Source organism: Ovis canadensis, chromosome 8, assembly GCF_042477335.2.
Source record: "Ovis canadensis isolate MfBH-ARS-UI-01 breed Bighorn chromosome 8, ARS-UI_OviCan_v2, whole genome shotgun sequence".
Classification (NCBI taxonomy): domain Eukaryota; kingdom Metazoa; phylum Chordata; class Mammalia; order Artiodactyla; family Bovidae; genus Ovis; species Ovis canadensis.
The window spans coordinates 69,763,199-69,784,512 of NC_091252.1; the positions used below are offsets into that span (position 1 = coordinate 69,763,199).

At 39.5% G+C, this 21,314-nt stretch overlaps 1 protein-coding gene across 15 annotated transcripts in view; it reads left to right on the forward strand.

Moving 5' to 3' along the window:
- The window catches only part of EYA4 (EYA transcriptional coactivator and phosphatase 4), a 363,823-nt gene that overhangs the window by 313,389 nt on the left and 29,120 nt on the right, over nucleotides 1-21,314 (forward strand). For all 15 annotated transcript variants that reach the window (XM_069598451.1, XM_069598448.1, XM_069598456.1 and 12 more), the window contains 2 exons: nucleotides 4,935-5,071; nucleotides 8,736-8,819. In XM_069598451.1, the coding sequence (XP_069454552.1) occupies nucleotides 4,935-5,071; nucleotides 8,736-8,819 (221 nt within the window). The remainder of the gene's footprint in view (nucleotides 1-4,934; nucleotides 5,072-8,735; nucleotides 8,820-21,314) is intronic.

Here is a 21,314-nt window from a genome sequence, read left to right on the forward strand (position 1 = left end):
CAATTACCTGAGTGAAATTGACAGAGGCACTGGAATTAACAGCTTTCTCCTTTAAAAAAAAAAAAAGTCAACAAGTGTTTAATGATCAATTGAGCTCAAATTTCTGGTTTTAACCTTTATCAGGAGAAAGGCTAGAACCTTGAGAAGATATGGAGGTCAGTTCAGTTCCATCTGAAGGAGCCAAATATAGCATGTGCCCCTTTAGGATCTGTCCTTTTACTTTGATGCTCTTTCGATGAATTCCTTTGCCCTCTGTCTCACAGAAATTGTATAAAGTCTATATACTCTTTTGATCAGTAGAAACACATATAGGTTTGACTTCTTTGTAGTCTGAACAGTCTGTTGCTATTTAGGGGAGGAGGTATTACCTAGTGGTTAAAGCAGGAATTCTGGAATCATACCAGCATTTCACATACAAGCCATTTCATCTTGGTTAGTTAACTGAGTTCCACATGTCTCCAGTTTTCCCACTGTTAAAAAAGGATAATGAAAGACCAAATTCACTAGGTTGAAGTGAGATTTTAGTCATGTGTGTGTGTAAAGAATGTTTCACAATAAAGAGCTCTGGAAAAATCAGCAAGAAGGATAACCGCATTTTTTTAATTATTCAAAGATTTAAACAGTTACTTTGTAAAAAAGAAGATACTAACTGAGCAAGAAACAAAAGTATTCTACATCATTACTCATCAAGAAAATGCTAATTAAAACGGCAGTGAGATACTACTATACCCCGATAGTTGCTAAAATAAAAAAGACTAACCAAGAATTGACAGGGATGTAGAGAAACTAGAACTCTTGTTGCTGGTAGGAGAGTGAATTAATACAACCACTTTGGAAAAAGGTTCTCAGTGTCTATGCCTTCCCTCTGACTCATCAGCGCTGCTGCCAAATATATACAGATAGGGATATGCTGGGAATGGGAGCTTATGTTCAGAGATACAAACAAGAATGTTAATAACAGCTTTATTCAGAGTTGCCTAAAATTACAAATAACCCAAATATTTTCTAACAGAGTGGATAAAGCATAGTATATCTTGAAGTTCTGGCCACATTGAGGAAAAAGCAAACTGCTCCAGGCTACAATGTGGGTGAATCTCAGATACAATGAGCAGTGCTTTAGCCAAACGCTTACTCTAGTAAACTTTTTAAAAAAGAAAGTGCCTGGGACTTCCCTGGTGGCTCAGTGGTAAAGAATCTGCCTGCCAATGCAGAAGACACGGGTTATAGCCCTGGTCTGGGAAGATCCCACGTGCCACAGAGCGCAGGAGCTGAAACTGCTGAGCCCACGTGCCACAGCTGTTGAAGCCTGCATGCCCTAGAGCCTGCGCTCTACCGTAAGAGAAGCCACCACAATGAGAGGCCCTCACACAGCAACTAGAAAGTACCCCCTGCTCCCCATAAGCAGAGAAAAGCCCAGGCAGCAACAAAGACCCAGCACAGTCAAAAAATAAATAAATAAAATAGAAAAAAAAGTGCGTGACACATACTAAGAGTTTAATGAATGTGGAGCCATCCTTCATAGTTTTCTTCAAAGGCTGTGCCTTTACTTTCATCAGAAACACTTTTGTCCATATTTTGTCCAAATTCTTAGAGTCCTTTTAAGATCTTTCAGAAACGTAGAATCATTGATATCAAGTCCTCCTTCTGTTGAGAGTGAGACACTTCCTATGACCAGTTTTTTTTTCCTTTCTCCTTCTACTCTTTTGACCCCCTTGTCGTCATAGCTGCTGGCTTCCAGTTCTTTTGAGTAGCTGAGTTGTTCCTGCCAAATTCCATTGTTATGGATCCAGTCAACAATCAACCACCCATAACTGATGACAGTAATTTTAGGCTTTTGCAAGATTTTGTCCTTTCACCTCTTGCACTGTTGCAGGAACAAAACTGCCTGATGAGAGTTAGCTTCTAAAAAATTGATCTGTAATGGATAGAAAGACAGGTTTTATAGAATGTCAACCAAAAATTGGTTTACATTATAAGCTTAACATATGTGAGTTAATTTGAATCAGTATTTTACTTGAAAAAGAACATTTGATTTTTAGGACATAGTAAGGCAATGGCAACCCACTCCAGTACTCTTGCCTGGAAAATCCCATGGACGGAGGAGCCTGATAGGCTACAGTCCGAGGGGTCGCAAAGAGTCGGACACGACTGAGGGACTTCGCTTTCACTTTTTAGTTTCCTGCATTGGAGAAGGAAATGGCAGCCCACTCCAGTGTTCTTGCCTGGAGAAGCCCAGGGACGGCAGAGCCTGGTTGGCTGCTGTCTATGGGATCGCACAGAGTCGGACACGACTAAAGCGACTTAGCAGCAGCAGCAGCAGCAACCTTAGAAAAATTCTATTTTATAAAAATAACTGAAAATAGAAAACATTTTGTGTGATTTTTAAAACATTAGTTGTGTGTTTAAATATTCCAAACCTCCTTTAATGTATGCACAAGTAAGCTGAAACATGATTTACTATGACATCGGGTTGTAGTCAGCATTTATAGCTAAAGAATCTTTTGTTCTGTTATTTACTCTCATACATTTGATAACAAAAACCCATGCAAGGAACTGTGCTATCAGTGTTTTAAGAGTAAATAGTATTTGGAGCACAGACATTTCTTTGATGCTGCCCTGACATGCACAATGTTTCCCAAAGAAAACATTTGACCATTAGAAATTATTAGAGGTTAGCTTTGTAAAAATTATTTACTTAGAATTTCTCAGAAAAAATATTACTTACATTTTATTTAGTTTGTTCAGATGTGTTTATTTAGATTAGTAACTGCTTGGCTGTTCTTGTAATTATTTTACTTTAATTTTTGTGATAAGGCATGAGAATCATGGAGAAGGAAATGGCAGCCCACTCCAGTATTCTTGCCTGGGAAATCCCATGGACAGAGGAGACTGGTGGCTACAGTCCATAGGATCAGAAAGAGTCAGACTTGACTCAGCAACTAAACAGCAACAATAACAACAGGAGAGTCATAACGTCTTTATATTTAAAACTGTGTAACTTTGATAGTTTGCCGTTGGATTCTCCTAGACATTTTAACTTTATGCATATGATTTAAATTGAGTGTAAATTAGATTTACCTCAGTAATAAAAGGTAGCTGCTATTACTGATGTTTTAATATACAAAGAAACTAAGATTCAGAGAGATTGAATAAAACACTTGAAGTCGTACGGTACATTGACTGTTACTTGTGAGGTTTTACTGTACCTCGCTGTTGCCTCAGTTTATCTCAAAACCTTCCTCACAGATCTGCCACTGCTCCGTGCTCTCCACCTCATAAGGTGCTCCATCACTTAGCTTTAGACATGTCAGACTTTCAGGTATCTTTGGGACATGCAGAACCCAAACATAAAGTCGAAATGTAGGATTTGACCCAGTATGATGTATGCATCTTCGAGTAGAAAGTGGCTGACCTATGAGAGGGTTAGATTGCCCACATGGTGTGGAGTGGGGAAAATGATCAAAACCACTAAATCCCAGCATGTGAGGAATGGGAGGAAGAAAAGGAATCCGTGTCTCCTAGACAGAGAAGGACTCATGGAAAAAATTCTAGAAGATTCTAGCAGGGTATCAGCTACTAAGTGGTTCTGAAGAGGTGGTGTTTAAGAGGATCGATCAAATGTAGCACAGAGATCCAGGAAGGTAAAGACTGGGTCTGTTTATTATTGCGTGTGTCATTTAAGTGGCTTTTGGAGACTCTGGGTAAGAATAGTTTTGTTAGAGTTTTGGTAAACTAAAGCTGGATTATGACAAATGAGATGTCAGAAAGTAGAGACAAATGTGACATTCAGTTCTGTAGCCAGTGACTTCAGTCTATACTAGCTCCATTGCAGGGGCCTGGTAGGCACATGTACCTACTACAGATCCAAGTCAGCTCTAAGTGTCATATACACACAGGATTTCGAAGACTTAGTGTGAAAAAGAAGTTATGTAAAACATGCCATGTTCATATTTATTATATGTTGAAATGATAATGTTTTCAATATATTAGAGCAATTAACATGTAGGAATAAAAATAATTTTACATGTTGCTTTTTACATTTTTTAAAATGCAGCTTCTAGAACATTTAAAATTATATGTGTGGTTACATTCATGGCTCACATTATATTTCTATTGGACAGGACTAGTATGCCCTGTTCTTCTAAGAGAAGATCCTTTAAAAAGAAAAGATAGCAAGTAAATAGTTTCTATAGATGCAAGGTTAAATGGAAGGACTTTTTAATTTGTGTGTGCCTGAACCACCCCCTCACCCCAGGAAAGGGAGAGGTTGAAGGGAAGGTAAGAGAGTGTGAGCAGTGGAACATGATTTCCCAGTAGGTGAGGCTCAGAAGTCATACTTGCATGTGGAGGAATGGGATCTTCTCTTCTGACATGAGGAGTTGAGAACACATCTGCTGCTAAGTTGCTTCAGTCGTGTCCAACTCCGTGCGACCCCATAGATGGCAGCCCACCAGGCTCCACCGTCCCTGGGATTCTCAAGGCAAGAACACTGGAGTGGGTTGCCATTGCCTTCTCCAATGCATGAAAGTGAAAAGTGAAAGTGAAGTCGCTCAGTCGTGTCCAGCTCTTTGCGACACCATGGACTGAAGCCTACCAGGCTCCTCCATCCATGGGATTTTCCAGGCAAGAAAACAGATCTAAATTTAGATAAATATTTAGGTGGGGATAGAGACAGGCAAGTTGAGAGCATCTCGAGTACAAAAGGTGTTCAGGTTTAATAGCTCACATAGATCGAATCTAGGAGAAAATGATGTGACCTGCAAAATTTTTTGACTAAATTAGGATTTTTGTGTATTTGGGATTATATCTTTTCTTTCCTTTTTTTTTTTTTTTTTTGGTCATAAGGAGCTTTTTGTTAAGATAATTCATAATGAAGACTTACACCTGATCTAAAAATAAAGTGCTATTCTTGACACAATTTATGTTATTTACAGGAGAGTTTGAAACTGTGCAAAGCCCCTCCACACCCATCAAAGATCTTGATGAGAGAACCTGCAGGAGTTCTGGGTCAAAGTCCAGAGGAAGAGGCCGGAAAAATAATCCCTCCCCGCCTCCTGACAGTGACCTGGAGGTATGCTGACTTATCTTTAAGAGACGTAATAGATGTTTTATTCTGTTGGATATGTTCTATACTTTATAGTTTCATGAAGTTTCAAACTTAAAAGAAAAGGACGTATAATGAAATGAGTGGACCTACATGGAAGCTGGCATTTCACAGCTCTAAAATTGGAGATATCATCCATTATAATACAAAATTGAAGACAGTAACTTAAAAATGATGCTTTACAAATTCCAGGCTGGAGATAGTTGGATCTTCTGATACAAAAGGCACAAATAGAAAATTATTATTTAAAAATACAGCTGTTGTACAATAAGAAATGCTCATTTGGGAGTAGTAGGGTAATGAAAGGTGTTCATATAGGTCAGTAAATTTTAAAAGGTAAAATTAATCTGTATGGAAAGGAAAGGTGGTCATCGGATAATGAGAAAAATTCTAATCATTTGATATATACGGTAAAATGTTTATATCTGTGACATTTTTTTCAAGTTGGGATGGATCTCTTGAAATATATTCATACTAGGCAGGCTGACTTTTATTACAAAACATCAGAAGAAACTGTTCTTAACTATAATGTGCTACTTCTTATATAACTGAGTATTTTAATTATGAAAAAAAGTTTAATCTTCAGATTTAGTAAGGTCAAGGAATAATCATTGTACCACTTCCTAAGACATCACTTCCTTGATGTTTTCAACTAAAAAAGATGCACAACTTGAAAGTTGCGAGTTAAGTTTTATTTGGGGCAAAATGAGGACTGCTGCCCCGGAGGCAGCATGTCAGAGAGCTCTGAGAGACTGCTCCTTAGCGGCAGTGGAGGAAGGTCAATATATAAGGTTTTGGTGAAGGGGGAGTTCAATACCATTAAGCACTCATTTTACAAAAGGTTTTTTGTTAGTCATAAGGATCTGATGTCACCATGAAGGGATTTAGTGCTTCTCTAGACATGCTCAAAATTCTCTAAGCCAAGCTTCAACAGTATGTGAACCGTGAACTTTCAGATGTTGAAGCTGGATTTAGAAAAGACAGAGGAACCAGAGATCAAATTGCCAACATCCATTGGATCATCGAAAAAGCGAGAGAATTCCAGAAAAACATCTCCTTCTGCTTTATTGACTATGCCAAAGCCTTTGACTGTGTGGACCACAACAAGAGATGGAAATACCAGACCACCGGACCTGCCTCCTGAGAAATCTGTATGCAGGGCAAGAAGCAACAGTTAGAACTGGACAAGGAACAACAACTGGTTCCAAACTGGGAAAGGAGTACATCAAGGCTGCATATTGTCACCCTGCTTATTTAACTTATATGCAGAGTACATCATGAGAAACGCTGGGCTGGAAGAAGCACAAGCTGGGATCAAGATTGCCAGGAGAAATATCAATAACCTCAGATATGCCAATGACAACACCCTTATGGCTGAAAGTGAAGAAGAACTAAAGAGCCTCTTAATGAAAGTTAAAGAGGAGAGTGAAAGAGTTGGCTTAAAACTCAACATTCAGAAAACTAAGATCATGGCATCTGGTCCCACCACTTCATGGCAAATAGATGTGGTAACAGTGGAAACAGTGTAAGACTTTATTTTGGGGGGCTCCAAAATCACTGCAGATGGTGATTGCAGCCATGAAATTAAAAGATGCTTACTCTGTGGAAGGAAAGTGATGACCAACCTAGATAGCATATTGAAAAGCAGAGACATTACTTTGCCAACAAAGGTCTGTCTAGTCAAGGCTATGGTTTTTCCAGTGGTCATGTATGGATGTGAGAGTTGGACTGTGAAGAAAGCTGAGTACTGAAGAATTGATGCTTTTGAACTGTGGTACTGGAGAAGACTCTTGAGAGTCCCTTGGACTGCAAGGAGATCCAACCAGTCCATTCTAAAGGAAATTGGTCCTGGGTGTTCTTTGGAAGGACTGATGCTAAAGCTGAAACTCATCGTTTGGCCACCTGATGCAAAGAACTGACTCTTTGGAAAAGACCCTGATGCTGGGAAAGATTGAAGGTGGGAGTAAAAGGGGATGACAGAGGACAAGATGGTTGGATGGCATCACTGACTCGATGGACATGAGTTTGGATAAACTCCAGGAGTTGGTGATGGACAGGGAGGCCTGGCGTGCTGCAGTCCATGGGGTTGCAGAGAGTCAGACATGACTGAGCGACTGAACTGAACTGAACTGAACTGAACATGAGGAGATACAAAGATTGAGGCCATAAAATCTGTTCCTAAAAATATTCAACTATCTAAAAACCTGTCCCACCAGATTCCCTGGAGCACAGGGTGCCTCATTCCACCTGAACTCTCTCAGAGGTTGTTGAAGGTCAACAGCTTATAGCAGCCTAGGGTTCAGTCTCTGTAGAGGCAGATGGCAAATGCTTTTGTTGTCCAGTCGTTGGCAGTGCTCTTGGTAAGTGCCAGTTTTTGGTTGACAATGTGAACAACAACAGTAGCAGATTAAAATGCCTTCAGGAAGGTAGAAGGTGATATAAATGAGTGGGCTGGGCTAGGGAGCCTGCAGATATTGAAGAAGAGGAAGCACTGGCCAGTCTCAAGGGGCTCCTGCATCACTGCCCCATGGAAGGTCAGCCAGCATTGCTACAGATCAGAAGTTTGTCCACTGCAGTCAGAACCCTGAACTTTGTGAGAAGTCTAATCTCAAAATGTTGGTCAATTATTTGAAATCTTTCAAAACAGTGTGCAGGCCAAACAACATATCTTATCACCTAATGTGACCCAAAGGTCCACACTTTACAATTTGTATTTAGGGATTGCTCATTGATTCTTTTAAATATTTTTAAAATTTTTATTCTTAAAGTAAAATAGTGTATATTGTTTGTGCTGTTTTCATAAATGTATATTTGCAATACTGAAAAAAGAGCTACCTAAATGCAGTGATGGTAGATACTACCTAAATATAGTAAGCTAAAAGATGATTTCCATTTTGCTTTTCCTTCTGAGTGTCTGATTCTTTTTTTAAAACAATAAAACATGATTATTACTTTTTCGATCAGAAAAAAATTAATTCTTTGCATGAATTGCTAAACTTCATCATCTAAAATTTTGTAAAAGCACACTTTTATCATAAAATCTAAATGTGTCTTCTTGGAAATTAAGTGCAAGTAAATATTTGGATGAATTCTTTCAAATTAGGACATCTGAATTAAGCTTATTATATTTGTTTGTCACTCTTCCTTCTAGGTTTTACAGGAAATAAATCTGGCAAATTTGGGGGAAAAAATAATAGAGTAGCATTTGTTGTTCAGCCGCTAAGTTGTGTCCAAGTCTTTGTGACCCCATGAACTGCAGCACGCCAGGCTTCCCTGTCCTTCATTATCTCCCAGAGTTTGCTCACTCATGTGCATTGAGACAGTGATACCAACCAACCATCTCATCCTCTGTTGGCCCCTTCTTCTCCTGCCCTCAATCTTTCACATCATTAAGGTCTTTTCCAATGAGTCAGCTCTTTACATCATGTGGCCCAAGTATTGGAGCTTCAGCTTCAACATCAGTCCTTCCAATGAATATTCAAGGTTGATTTCTTTGCTGTCCAAGGGACTCAGTTTTCTATACGGTAGTGTCAAGATGATAGCCAACAATAAAGCAAAATGCTTTCTGCCTATAAAGAGATTTCTCTTTCCTTAGAACTTGATGGTTCTCTGATATTTATCTTTTTTTCAGCGTGTGTTTGTCTGGGACTTGGATGAAACCATCATTGTTTTCCACTCACTGCTCACAGGATCTTATGCCCAGAAGTATGGCAAGGTAAGGATTCAAGAAACTTTATCCCAAGACACCTTGTTAGAATTTTATTTTGAATAAATTTGAAAGCCATTTAGAAATGCATTGAAGTGTTTTTATTGCAGCCTATCAAATCTGCTCTTAATTATTTATTTCTAGTTCATTGTTATTCAGCATGAACTAAAAAATTTTATAAAGCATAATTTAAAATTGTATTCTTTTTTCCTTCTTCATTATAACTTTGAGTTTTCTACATGAGAAACAAAGCTTCTTATTCCAACATAGTTATTTTAGAAAATGTTTTCATAAATTGAAATGGACTTTAAACATTATGAAATGTATATTATCTTCTAATACAGGAACTTCAAGAAATTGTTTGAATTAGCTTGTTGTACCAAATGTTGCTATGAAATGGCATTTGAAATAAGAAGTAATCTTTTGTCTGTCAGGTCCTTTGGATTTATGAATATAATTATTTTTTGGTAACTTTGAGGAAGCATATTGTAGTGACTGAGGGTAATATGCCTTCACACACAAATATTGAGACAGATGGTCTCATTACTTTCCTTTGTCTTTTGCCATTATTTTTATAGTCCACTTGCTTCTTATACCAGTGTTGTTTTATAGGCATGTGAGGTTGTTTCAAAGACTGATGCACCTGCAACAGACTTTTCAGCTGGAAACGCCATTTGAGTCTTTAATTCTGTAGGACTCATAGTCTAACGAGAGTCAGTTCACAGCATGGTCTGCCTTTGATCACTGTAGTCAAAGTTGTAGCTGACCGGTCCCTTTTCATATGATGCAGAAGTGTCCCCTTAAATCTTTACAGTGTCACACTGTTTTACAGGGTCTCATGTCAGCTCAACATGCAGTGTTTAACAACTTTGTTAAGCTTTGTAGCTTTGTCTTGTTGTTGTTGTTGTTGTTCAGTCACTCAGTCATGTTCAACTCTTTGTGACCCCATGGACTGCTTTATGCCAGGCTTCCCTGTCCATCACCATCTCCTGGGGCTTGCTCAAACTCATGTCCGTTGAGTCTGTGATGCCAACTTCTAGCGATAAATTAATTTCAGTAAAACATTACCTCCTAAATTGCACTCTTAGTGAATCTGCAGTGAATTATAGTATAGGTAATGAAAGTTGCCCTCACAGTCAGTCTCTCTGATCAGGAAGCTTCCATAAGCCTCTTATCCTTCTCCATCAGAGGGTAGACAGAATGAAAACCATAATCACAGAAAACTAATCGCACTGATCACATGGACCACAGCCTTGCCTAACTCAATGAAACTATGAGCCATGCCATGTAGGGCCACTGAAGACAGACGGGTCCTAGTGGAGAGGTCTGATAAAACGTGGTCCACTGGAGAAGGGGATAGGAAGCCACTTCAGTATTCTTGCCTTGAGAACTCCATGAACAGTATGAGAAGGCAAAATGATAGGATACTAAAAGAGGAACTCCCCAGGTTGGTAGGTGCCCAGTATGCTACTGGAGATCAGTGGAGAACTAACTCCAGAAAGAATGAAAGGATGGAGCCAAAGCAAAAACAACATGCGTTGTGGATGTGACAGGTGATAGAAGCAAGGTCCTATGCTGTAAAGAGCAACATTGCATAGGAACCGGGAATGTTAGGTCCATGAATCAAGGTAAATTAGAAGTGCTCAAACAGGAGATGGCAAGAGTGAACATCAACATTTTAGGAATCAGTGAAATAAAATGGACTGGAATGGGCAAATTTAATTCAGATGACCATTATATCTACTACAGTGGGCAAGAATCTCTTAGAAGAAATTGAGTAGTTCTCATAGTCAACAAGAGTCTGAAATGCAGTTCTTGGGTGCTGGCTCAAAAATGACAGAATGATCTGTGTTCATTTCCAAGGCAAACCATTCAATATCACAGTAATCCAGGTCCATGCCCCAAGCAGTAAGGCTGAAAGCTGAAGTTGAATGGTTCTATGAAGACCTACAAGACCTTCTAGAACTAACACCCCAAAAAGATGTCCTTTTCATCATAGTGACTGGAGTGCAAAAGTAGGAATTCAAGAAATACCTGGAGTAGCAGGCAAATTTGGCCTTGGAGTACAAAATGAAGCAGCGCAAAGGCTAACAGAGTTTTGCCAAGAGAACCCATTGTCATAGCAAACACCCTCTACAACACAAGAGAAGACTCTACACATGGACGTCAGCAGATGGTCAGTACTGAAATCAGACTGATTATATTCTTTGCAGCCAAAGTTGGAGAAGCTTTATACAGTCAGCAGAAAACAAGACCAGGAGCTGACTCTGGCTCAGATCATAAACTCCTTATTGCAAAATTCAAATCTTAAAGTGAAGAAGGAGGGAAAACCACTAGACCATTCAGGTATGACCTAAATCAAATCCCTTATGATTATACAGTTGAAGTGACAAATAGATTCAAGGGATTAGATCTGATAGAGTGCCTGAAGAACTATGGATGGAGGTTCGTGACATTGTACAGGAGGCATTGATCAAGACTGTCCCCAAGAAGAAGAAATGCAAAAGGCAAAATGGTGGTCTGAGGAGGCCTTATAAAGAGCTGAGAAAAGAAGAGAAGCAAAAGGCAAAGGAGAAAAGGAGAGATATACCCTTCTGAATGCAGAGTTCCAAAGAATAGCAAGGGGAGATAAGAAAGCCTTCCTCAGTGATCAGTGCAAAGAAATAGAGAAAAACAATAGAATTGGAAAGACTAGAGGTCTCTTCAAGAAAATTAAGGATACCAACAGAACATTTCATGCAAAGATGGGCACAAAAAGGACTGAAATGGTATGGACCTGACAGAAGCAGAAGATATTAAGAAGAAGTGGCAAGAATACACAGAAGAACTCTACAAAAAAGATCTTCATGACACAGATAACCATGATGGTGTGATCACTCACCTAGAGCCGGGTATCCTGGAATGTGAAGTCAAGCGGGCCTTAAAAAGCAGCACTACGAACAAAGCTAGTGGAGGTGATGGAATTCCAGTTAAGCTATTTCAAATTCTAAAAGATGATGCTCTTAAAGTGCTACACTCAGTATGCCAGCAAATTTGAAAAACTCAGCAGTGGCCACAAGACTGGAAAAGGTCAGATTTCATTCCAATCCCAAAGAAGGGCAATGCCAAAGAATGTTCAAACTACTGCACAATTGCACGCATCTCACAAGCTAGCAAAGATGCTCAAAATACTCCAAGCCAGGCTTCAACAGTACATGAACTGTGAACTTCCAGATGTTCAAGCTGGATTTAGAAAAGACAGAGGAACCAGAGATCAAATTGCCAGAATCTATTGGTTCATAGAAAAAGCAAGAAAATTCCAGAAAAACATCTGCTTTATTGATTACACCAAAGCCTTTGCCTGTGTAGATCACAACAAACTGGAAAATTCTTCAAGAGATGGGAATACCAGACCACCTGACCTGCCTTCTGAGAAATCTGTATGCAGGTCAAGAAGCAACAGTTAGAACTGGACATGGAACAACAGACTGGTTCCAAATCTGGAAAGGAGTATGTCAAGGCTGTATATTGTCACCCTGCTTATTTAACTGATATGCAGAGTACATCATGCGAAATTCCAGGCTGGATGAAGTGCAAACTGGAATCACAATTGCCGGGAGAAATATCAATGACCTCAGATACGAGGATGACACCAACCTTATGACAGAAAGTGAAGAAGAACTAAAGAGCTTCTTAATGAAAATGAAAGAGGAGAGTGAAAAAGCTGACATCTGGTCCCTTCACTTCATGGCAGATAGATGGGGAAACAATGGAAACAGTGAGAGATTTTATTTTGGGGGGGCTCCAAAATCACTGCAGATGGTGACTGCAGCTATGAAATTAAAAGACACTTGCTCTTTGGAAGAAAAGCTATGACCAACCTAAACAGCATATTAAAAAGCAAAGACATTGCTTTGCCAACAAAGGTCCATCTAGTCAAAGCTATGGTTTTTCCAGTAGTCACGTATGGATGTGAGAGTTGAACCATAAAGAAAGCTGAGTGCCGAAGAATTGATGCTTTTGAACTGTGGTATTGGAGAAGACTCTTGAGAGTCCCTTGGACTGCAAGGAGATCCAGCCAGTCTATCCTAAAGGAAATCAGTCCTGAATATTCATTGGAAGGACTGATGCTAAAGCTGAAACTCCAATTCTTTGGCCACCTGATGCGAAGAACTGACTCATTTGAAAAGACCCTGATGCTGAGAAAGATTGAAGGTGGGAGGAGAAGGGGACGAAAGAGGGTTAGATGGTTGGATGGCATATCCAACTCAATGAACATGAGTTTGAGCAAGCTCTGGGAGTTGGTGATAGACAGGGAAGCCTTGCGTGCTGCAGTCCATGGGGTCCCAAACAGTTGGACATGACTAAGTGACTAAATTGAACTGAATGAAAGTTGCTAAACAGATGAAAGGTAACAATCTTGTATAATGACCATTTTGAAAAGGGAGTCTTGCACAGAGTTATGGTCGAGAATGAATGAACTTGTGGTTGCTGGGGGGAAAGGATAGGGGGAAAAGATAGTTAGGGAGTTGAAGATGGCCAGTACACACTCATGTATTTAATGGATAACCTAGAAGGACCTACTGTATAGCACAGAGAACTCTGTTTATGTGGCAGCCAGGATGGGAGGGGAGTTTGGGGGGAAATGGATACATGGTATATGTATGCCTGAGTCCCCTTTGCTGTTTACTTCAAACTATCACAGCATTGTTTGTTAATTGGCTATACCCCAATACAATAAAAAAAAATAACAGACTCTATATGCAAAACACAAAAGCAAAAGGAGTGTTAGCCCCTTTATCACAATCATTATTATCTTAATTCAGTGGTCTCCAGGATGGATGCTTACGTGTCACATACACACAAAGTGTTTCATTGAGATAAAGAGAAAACATATGGACGTGTGTATGTATACACACACATTTATGCCCCACAATTTCCACTGTTGTCTGTTTCACAATGCAGGTACATTATAAATACATGTAAATGATTACAACTTTAAAAATATGTATGTGATTTATAAATAAATTAACTATATATGAATTTGGGGTACAAACTCAAATTCTATTACTGATAGAACATATAGTGTAAAAAGTTTCCAGACAGCAATTGAAAGCATTTTCTTCTGCAATAATTTTAGCTTATGTGGAATATGCAGTAAATCCTGTTGAGCTGATTGCAGTATTTATATGCTGTTTCATATTAGATAAATGTTTGCAATTAACAGTCTAACTTGAACACACAAATTCAAATAAAGTTCCCTTCAAAATATTCACCATTAGAGGCTGTACCTAAATATCTGTGTTGCTTCCATTGTGTCAAATCAGTGGTGGAACTCGTCTTTTGGAATTATCTTTAGATTTTTAAAATATTTCCTGATTTCAAACCTTTATCCTTTTGTGGTAATCATGATCTTTAGAAATAGGAGAATAATTTGAACCCAAGGCAATAAATAAAGAACACAGTTAAAATGTCTCTGTGTGTGTGTGTGTGTGTATATATATATATATATGTGTGTGTGTGTGTGTGTATTTTTTTTCTTTTTGTCAAAAATATTTTAAAGTTTTTACCATGCCAGAACTGAGCACAGCCTTCCATTTGGGATAAGAAGGAGCTCCAATAAAGTAGCAAAAAAAAAGAATATCATTTTAAACAAAAAAGAACATCAAATAATGAGGCTGCTTTTCTTGCATGACTCAGAAACTGGCTCTAAGAGCAGTTCCAAAAGCAGCCTTCTCCTGCTTTCTTCAGCAGTGACATGTCACTGAAATAACCATCACCTCCCAGGATAGCCCCCTGGTCATACAGCATTCATTTCACAAACAAATTCCATTATTTTAAAGAATTATCAAAATGCGTGGTTCACATAGAAAGCAGAGGCATTCTCTATGCCTACAGAGGCTTAAAACAGCAGAGCTTGCAGAGTGGGCAGGGCAAAGTGATGGAGAAAAGGGCACCACTGTTTATTTAATACCCATGATATGCCAGGAGTTAAGCGTCACAAACATTTTAAGGGATGGGTTGTTCTCCCCAGTCTGTACATGAGGAAGAATGCTCAGAGAGGGAATAAGATGTGTGCAAAGTCACAGACCTAGACAATGGCAGAGATGAGGCCTGGGGCCCTGGACATTTGACCCTAAACCCCATGTTGTTTCTGCTAATAGAATATCACATGGCATAGGCAAGTAAGCTACCATGAACACAATATATAAGTGACATTTCCTGAAACAAGATTGGACAATTAAGTATGTATAGGCAGTTGTGTGAGTTCTCCTTTAAGTTGGAATAATTCTAAATATCTTGTCTCAGATCACTGGGATCGTTTTCCATCAAAAGGAAAAACTTAAGAAATATTCGGTGAAATAGAACGTCCAGACAGATATGCTTACAGTGGTACAGAACAGCAAAAGGATCAGGGGCATGTTGGAAAGGTGTGGGAAGATAAGCCTACCTCTCTGCCTGCCACATGGTAGCACCTGTGTTTGGTATTTCACAAGCAGTAGGGATTGGGGCTAATGACAAGAGCCTTTGAGTTGGACAAACCTAACTTTGAAAGCCGAGTGTTGATGCTTACAGCTTTCTGATCTTGGGAAAATTAATTCTTCATTCTAAATTGCTATAAAATGGGAATAATATTGTCTTATAGTGAATGAGAAAGAGATAACATGTTAACGGCTTAGCAGAACATTTGATGTGAATTGTTGCTCAAAAAATTGTAACTGTGATTAGTCATTTTTACAAATGTTATCCAACTTAATGCTCATAACCCACTCTGCTGTAATTTATTGTGAGCCAAGTTCTGTGGATGAGGAAACTGGGTTTTTAGGGTTTGAGAAAATCAACCAAGGTCACAGAATGTTAAATGCTGGTACAAATATTGGAAACCAGGTCATTCTCGTAACACAGCTTTGTCCTTAATACTGTTTCTCTGCTACAGGAAGGGGACCTGCTGTAGCTGACCATGTTGAATAATGGTTTACTCAGGGAAATTTGAAAAAATTAGAGTGAAAATGTTTTTAGGCTCAATATTTTCCAATCAAAATGAAAGTACCTTTATTGAGTTCCATGAAAAACAACTTAGATGACTTTGTTTATTGAATTATTGCTTATTTATTTTTAAAAGTAATTTGGTCATTGACATTTTTTCTTTTTTTAAATTTTTCTTTTTTTTTTTTTACAGTAGGTTCTTGTTGGTTATCTATTTGAAATATAGCAATGTGTACATGTCAATCCCAAGTTCCCAATCTATCTCCCCACCCTCCCCCTGCTGGCAGTGGGGGACCATAAGTTGGTTCTCTAAGTCTGTGAATCTATTTCTGCTTTGTACATTAGTTCATTTGTATCATTTCTTTCTAGATTCCATACAGAATTGGTATCATATCATAATTATTGACATTTTTCTTAATATCAATAAGGAAATTGGTGTTGTAGTCTAGCTAGTAAGACATTAATATCTTGGCATATTAAGAAGTGGCTTAATAAGGAATGTTGTTTTATCAGACCCAACTTCTGAAGCTGGGGACCACATGCAGCTCAGGAGACATTTGAAGGGGACAGAGAGGACATTGGGTCGTCTCAGCTCTACCACATGGTAGAGCTCCAAGAACAGCTATGTTCATCTAACAAATATTTACTTATCAACAAATATTTACTCAACAGAGGCACACATGCTTCCTGCTCTCATGGAGCTTCCAAGCAAGTGAAATTATTTCAGATTGTGGTAGCTGCTTTGAAGACAATAAAAACTAGGTCAGATAGAAATTGACAGGGGAAGGAAGGTGACTGGGGAGGTGACATTGATACTGAGACCTGAATTACAAGAAGGCGCTGCGTACAGATTAGGTGGGGAAGGAGCGTGGAGGGGCGAGTTCCAGGCAGAGGACACAGAAGGGCCCTGAGGCGGGAACAATCTCCCAGTGTTCCAGGAATATAAAGGAGCAGTGTGACTGGAAGGGTGTATACGAGGGGGAGAAACACAAGGATGAAAGCAGAGAGGCAGGCAGGGGGCCGCAGCAGCTCCCCCGTAAGGCGTTTGGGATTCATTTAGGTGCAGTGGAAGCTGTTGTAGGGTTTTAGATTGACTTGGGACCTGGCGGTTTAAGATCGACTGCTGTGTGGAGAAAAGAGTTCAGAGGAACTCGGGTGAACCCCAGGAGATGATTTTGAAGGCTGCTGACTTTAACTGGGCTTCTCGAACAAATGTGAGCCATAGTGAGCCTCAGAGTTTGTAAAACAGAAATGGCTGGTCCCACCATCAGAGTTTCTGATCCTGTAGGTCTGAGGGGTGGGAGCCTGAGACTTTTCGTCTTTGGAATGAATTTCAATAAGGTTGCTGAAGGTCTTATTAAATGCTTTACTATCTCCTTGGCTTTCACCGCCACCCCCACCCCCCCCCCCCCCACCCTACGCGATGGAGACCATGTCACTCAGCTCACAAGTGGTTTGGCCAACCAGCACCCACTACTCTTCCACCTGCTCTTAATCTCTGCACTCTTCTGGTCTGTTGTCTTTCCCCACCACCTATAAAAATAAAACCCATGGATCATTTAAGAATGCCATTTTTATTCATAAATTGCTCTGTATAACTAACTTTTATGTTTTAATTTAAAAAAAAACTTTAGAAGAATCCTGCTTCGGTTTATAAATAAATAATATTATGCATTTTCCAAGGATCTCCCTAAGATGCGATCATTTTGGACTCTGTTCAGTTGTCAACAGAACTGTTCCTGGGTGTTTACCGTGATGGCAAATGAAGGATGTTAGTATTTGAGTTCTGCTGCCTGTGGAACTGACTGAGCACCAGTCGGCATGTATACCAACACAGCTCTCAAATAAGAGTTTGTAAATTTGGCAGGACACAGACCAGGAATCATCCCTCATCTGTTAGAGTTTATGAAGATTATTCCCGTTCCCCGATTAAATACATATAGTATTTTACCCGAGAAGTTGCAGTAATTCCTCTTGGTTAGAGGGAGGCGTGAAGGAAGCTAAATAAATTGTGCTTCAGGGATTTAGTCTGTTTTGGAGCATTAATATGTCATGTGCTATGAGGCTATGATTCTCTGTAAAGTATTTCCACAGGAAGGAAGTAAAGCCCATAGCCCAAGTCAGGGGAAAGACTGAAAGAAAAGTGAACAGTTGTATTGTGAAATTGAAATTCAATCTCCCAATACTACCTCCGCATTTTAGACAACCTCTTACATAAGAGCGGCACTGGAGAAATGATTTGCTCATCAGGATAAATCCACTGGATAGTTTTTTGTGAAACAATCCACAAACACTTACCTCGAAAGGCTCCCAAAATAGCATGAAAAGACTTTAAATGATAAGATTGTAGTGAAGATAAGTGGGGCTTTCCTGGTGGCTCAGTGGTAAAGAATCCTCGTGCTAATGCGGGAGAGACAGGTTCAATCCCTGGGGTTGGGAAGATCCCTTGGAGAAGAAATTGGAAATCCACTCCAGTATTCCTGCCTGGAGAATCCTATGAACAGAGGAGCCTGGAGGGATATAGTCCGTGGGGTTGCAAAGAATCAGACACAACTGAAGCAAGCAAACATACACGCACTGTATTTATCAATACCAGAAATTTGTAATCCGTTTATAAGATGAATTGCCTGTCAGTACCTATGTCAGTATATAAGACATGGCGCAAAGCACTGGAGATGTGATAGATATTGCTAACAGTAAACATCAAAAATAAAAAGATAATGTGAGAAAGAAAAACACATTTATTTACAAGCACAATGATTCATGCATTAATAACAGAGCAGCAATGTGGTTGCTTTTGCCTATACCCCAATGAATGAACCATTATAAAATTTTAATGGCACGCAGTATTACAGTCATATTCATAATACAGTATCAGAGGCATTGTCACATTAAAAAAGAAAATAACACTTACCTGTGATGATAAGCTGACAGGAAGTTTTCCAGTTACTAGAGAGAGGGCTGTACTGTACAGTCATGTAACTCTTTCAAAGAAAAGTTATAAAACAGTAGGGAAACTAACACATTCTTAATTTTCTATATCTCTCACCTTATGCACATGTAAAGATAAGCTGTACACTTCAATACAAATCTTTGCACATGATGTTCTACACGACAGATAACTTAGGTAGTGATTATGGGACAAAAACATGTCATACGGTCCTTGACATACATTGATTAGGTTTATATACGAAGACACTCAACACACATACACAACAGATAAGCTTATTAACTGTCATGACGATTACTATTCATAAGGTCTTTTCCTTCATCCTCTTCACAGTGGGTAGGCTAGAGAGGAGGAGGAAGAGGAGGGGCTGGTCTTGAGGTCTCACCAGGTGGCAGAGGCAGAAGAATAGGAGGAGGTGGAAGGGGAGGCAGAACAGCAGGCATACTCAGTGTAACTTTCCAGAAATACATCACAATTTCCGCCTGACTCTGGCTTTTTCATTTCTCTATAAATGTTTCTGTAAGGCCCCATCCTTCCACTCTTTGCTTTAGTTTCAGTTCCCATATCATAGAAGGGTCCGTATCATAAAAGGAATAAAAAACCACTTTGAACAACAGAATGCTTCTGACAGATTGCCTGACATCAGTTTGTTTTAGTTTATTAATTTTTTAATTTAAATATTTTTAAAATGTTTACAATGTTGTGTTGGTTTCTGCCATACAACAACTCAAATCATTCAAAATTATACGTACATCCCCTCTCTCCCTATTCTCCCTCCTCTCCCCTGATCCCATCCCATCCCTCCAGGTCATCACAGAGCAGCAGGCTGGACTCCCTGTGCTACCCAGCAACCTCTCACCAGCTATCCATCTTACACCTGATAGTGTATATGTGTTGATGCCGCTTTCTCCGTTCGTCCCAGTCTCTCCCTCCCCCATGTGTCTGCAAGTCCATTCTCTACAGCTGTATCTCCCTTCCTTGCGAAAGGTTCATCAGTATCATTTTTCTAGATTCTGTGTTGCTGTTGTTGTTCAGTTGTTAAGTCGTGTCCAACTTCCTGTGACCCGATGGACTGCAGCACACCAGGATTCCCTGTCCTTCACTACCTCCTGGAGTTTGCTCAGATTCATGTCCATTGAGTCAGTGGTACTATCTAGCCATCATCCTCTGCTGCCCTCTTCGCCTTTTGCTTTCAGTCTTTCCCAGCATAGGGTGTTTTTCGATGAGTCGGCTCTTTGCATCAGGTGGCCAAAGTATTGGAGCTTCAGCTTCAGCATCAGTCCTTCCAATGAATAGTCAGGGTTGATTTCCTTTAGGACGGAATGGTTTGATCCCCTTGCTGTCCAAGGGACTCTAAAGAGTCTTATCCAGCCCCACAGATCAAAAGTATCAGTTCTTCAGCTCTCAGCCTTCTTTGTATCTGTTTTTCTTACTTACTTCACTCATATAACAGACTCTAGGTTCATCTGCCTCACTGAAACTGACTCAGATTCATTCCTTCTTATGACTGAGTGATATTCCCTTGTATATATGTACCCCATCTTCTTTATCCATTCTTTTGATGGACATCTAGGTTGCTTCCACGTCCTAGCTATTGTAAACAGTGCTGCTATGAACATTGGGGTATGTGTGTCTTTTGGCAACCCACTCCAGTACTCTTGCCTAGAAAATTCCATGGACAGAGGAGCCTTGTAGGCTATAGTCCATGGAGTTGCAAAGAGTCGGACACGACTGAGTGACTTCAGTGACTTCACTTCACTTCAGGGTATATGCCCAGTAGTGGGGTTGCTGAATCATATGGTACATTTATTCCTAGTTTTTTCAGGAATCTCCATACTGTTCTCTGTGATGACTGTATCAGTTTACATTCCTGCTAACGGTGTAGGAGGGTTCACTTTTCTCCACATCCCCTCTGGCATTTATTGTTTGTAGATTTTTTAATGCTGGCTATTCTGACTGGTGTGAGGTGCCACCTCATTGTAGTTGTGGCTTGCCTGTCTCTAATACTTGGTGATGTTGAGCATATTTTCTTGTGTTTATTGCCCATCTGTATGTCTTCTTTGGAGAAATGTCTGTTTAGATCTTCTGCCTTTTTGTTGTTGTTGTTTGATTGGATTGTTTTTTTTTTCCCTAGTATTGAGTTGTATGAGCCGTTTATATATTCTGGAGATTAATCCTTTGTCAGCTTTTTAATTTGCAATTATTTTCTCCCGTTCTGAGGGCTGTCTTTTAATCTTGTTTATTGTTCCCTTTGCTGTGCAAAATCTTTTAAGTTTAATCAGTCCCGTTTGTTTATTTTTGTTTTTGTTTCCATTACTGTAGGTGGATCACAGAGCATCTTTCTGTGATATATATCAAAGAGTGTACAGCTTGTTTTCTGATACTGCTGCTTCTTCACCATCTAGCATTGGTTCAGAAGCACTCACCTCCATCAAGTTGTCCCCTGTTAATTCCTCTGGTGTGGTGTTTATTAGCACTTGAATTTCTCTGTGATCTATATCTTAAAACCTTTTGTCCCCACCATTCTTTGCTGTATCCACCATCTCTTTCAAGATTTTCTTGATTAGCTCTTTTGTAAATCCTGCGAC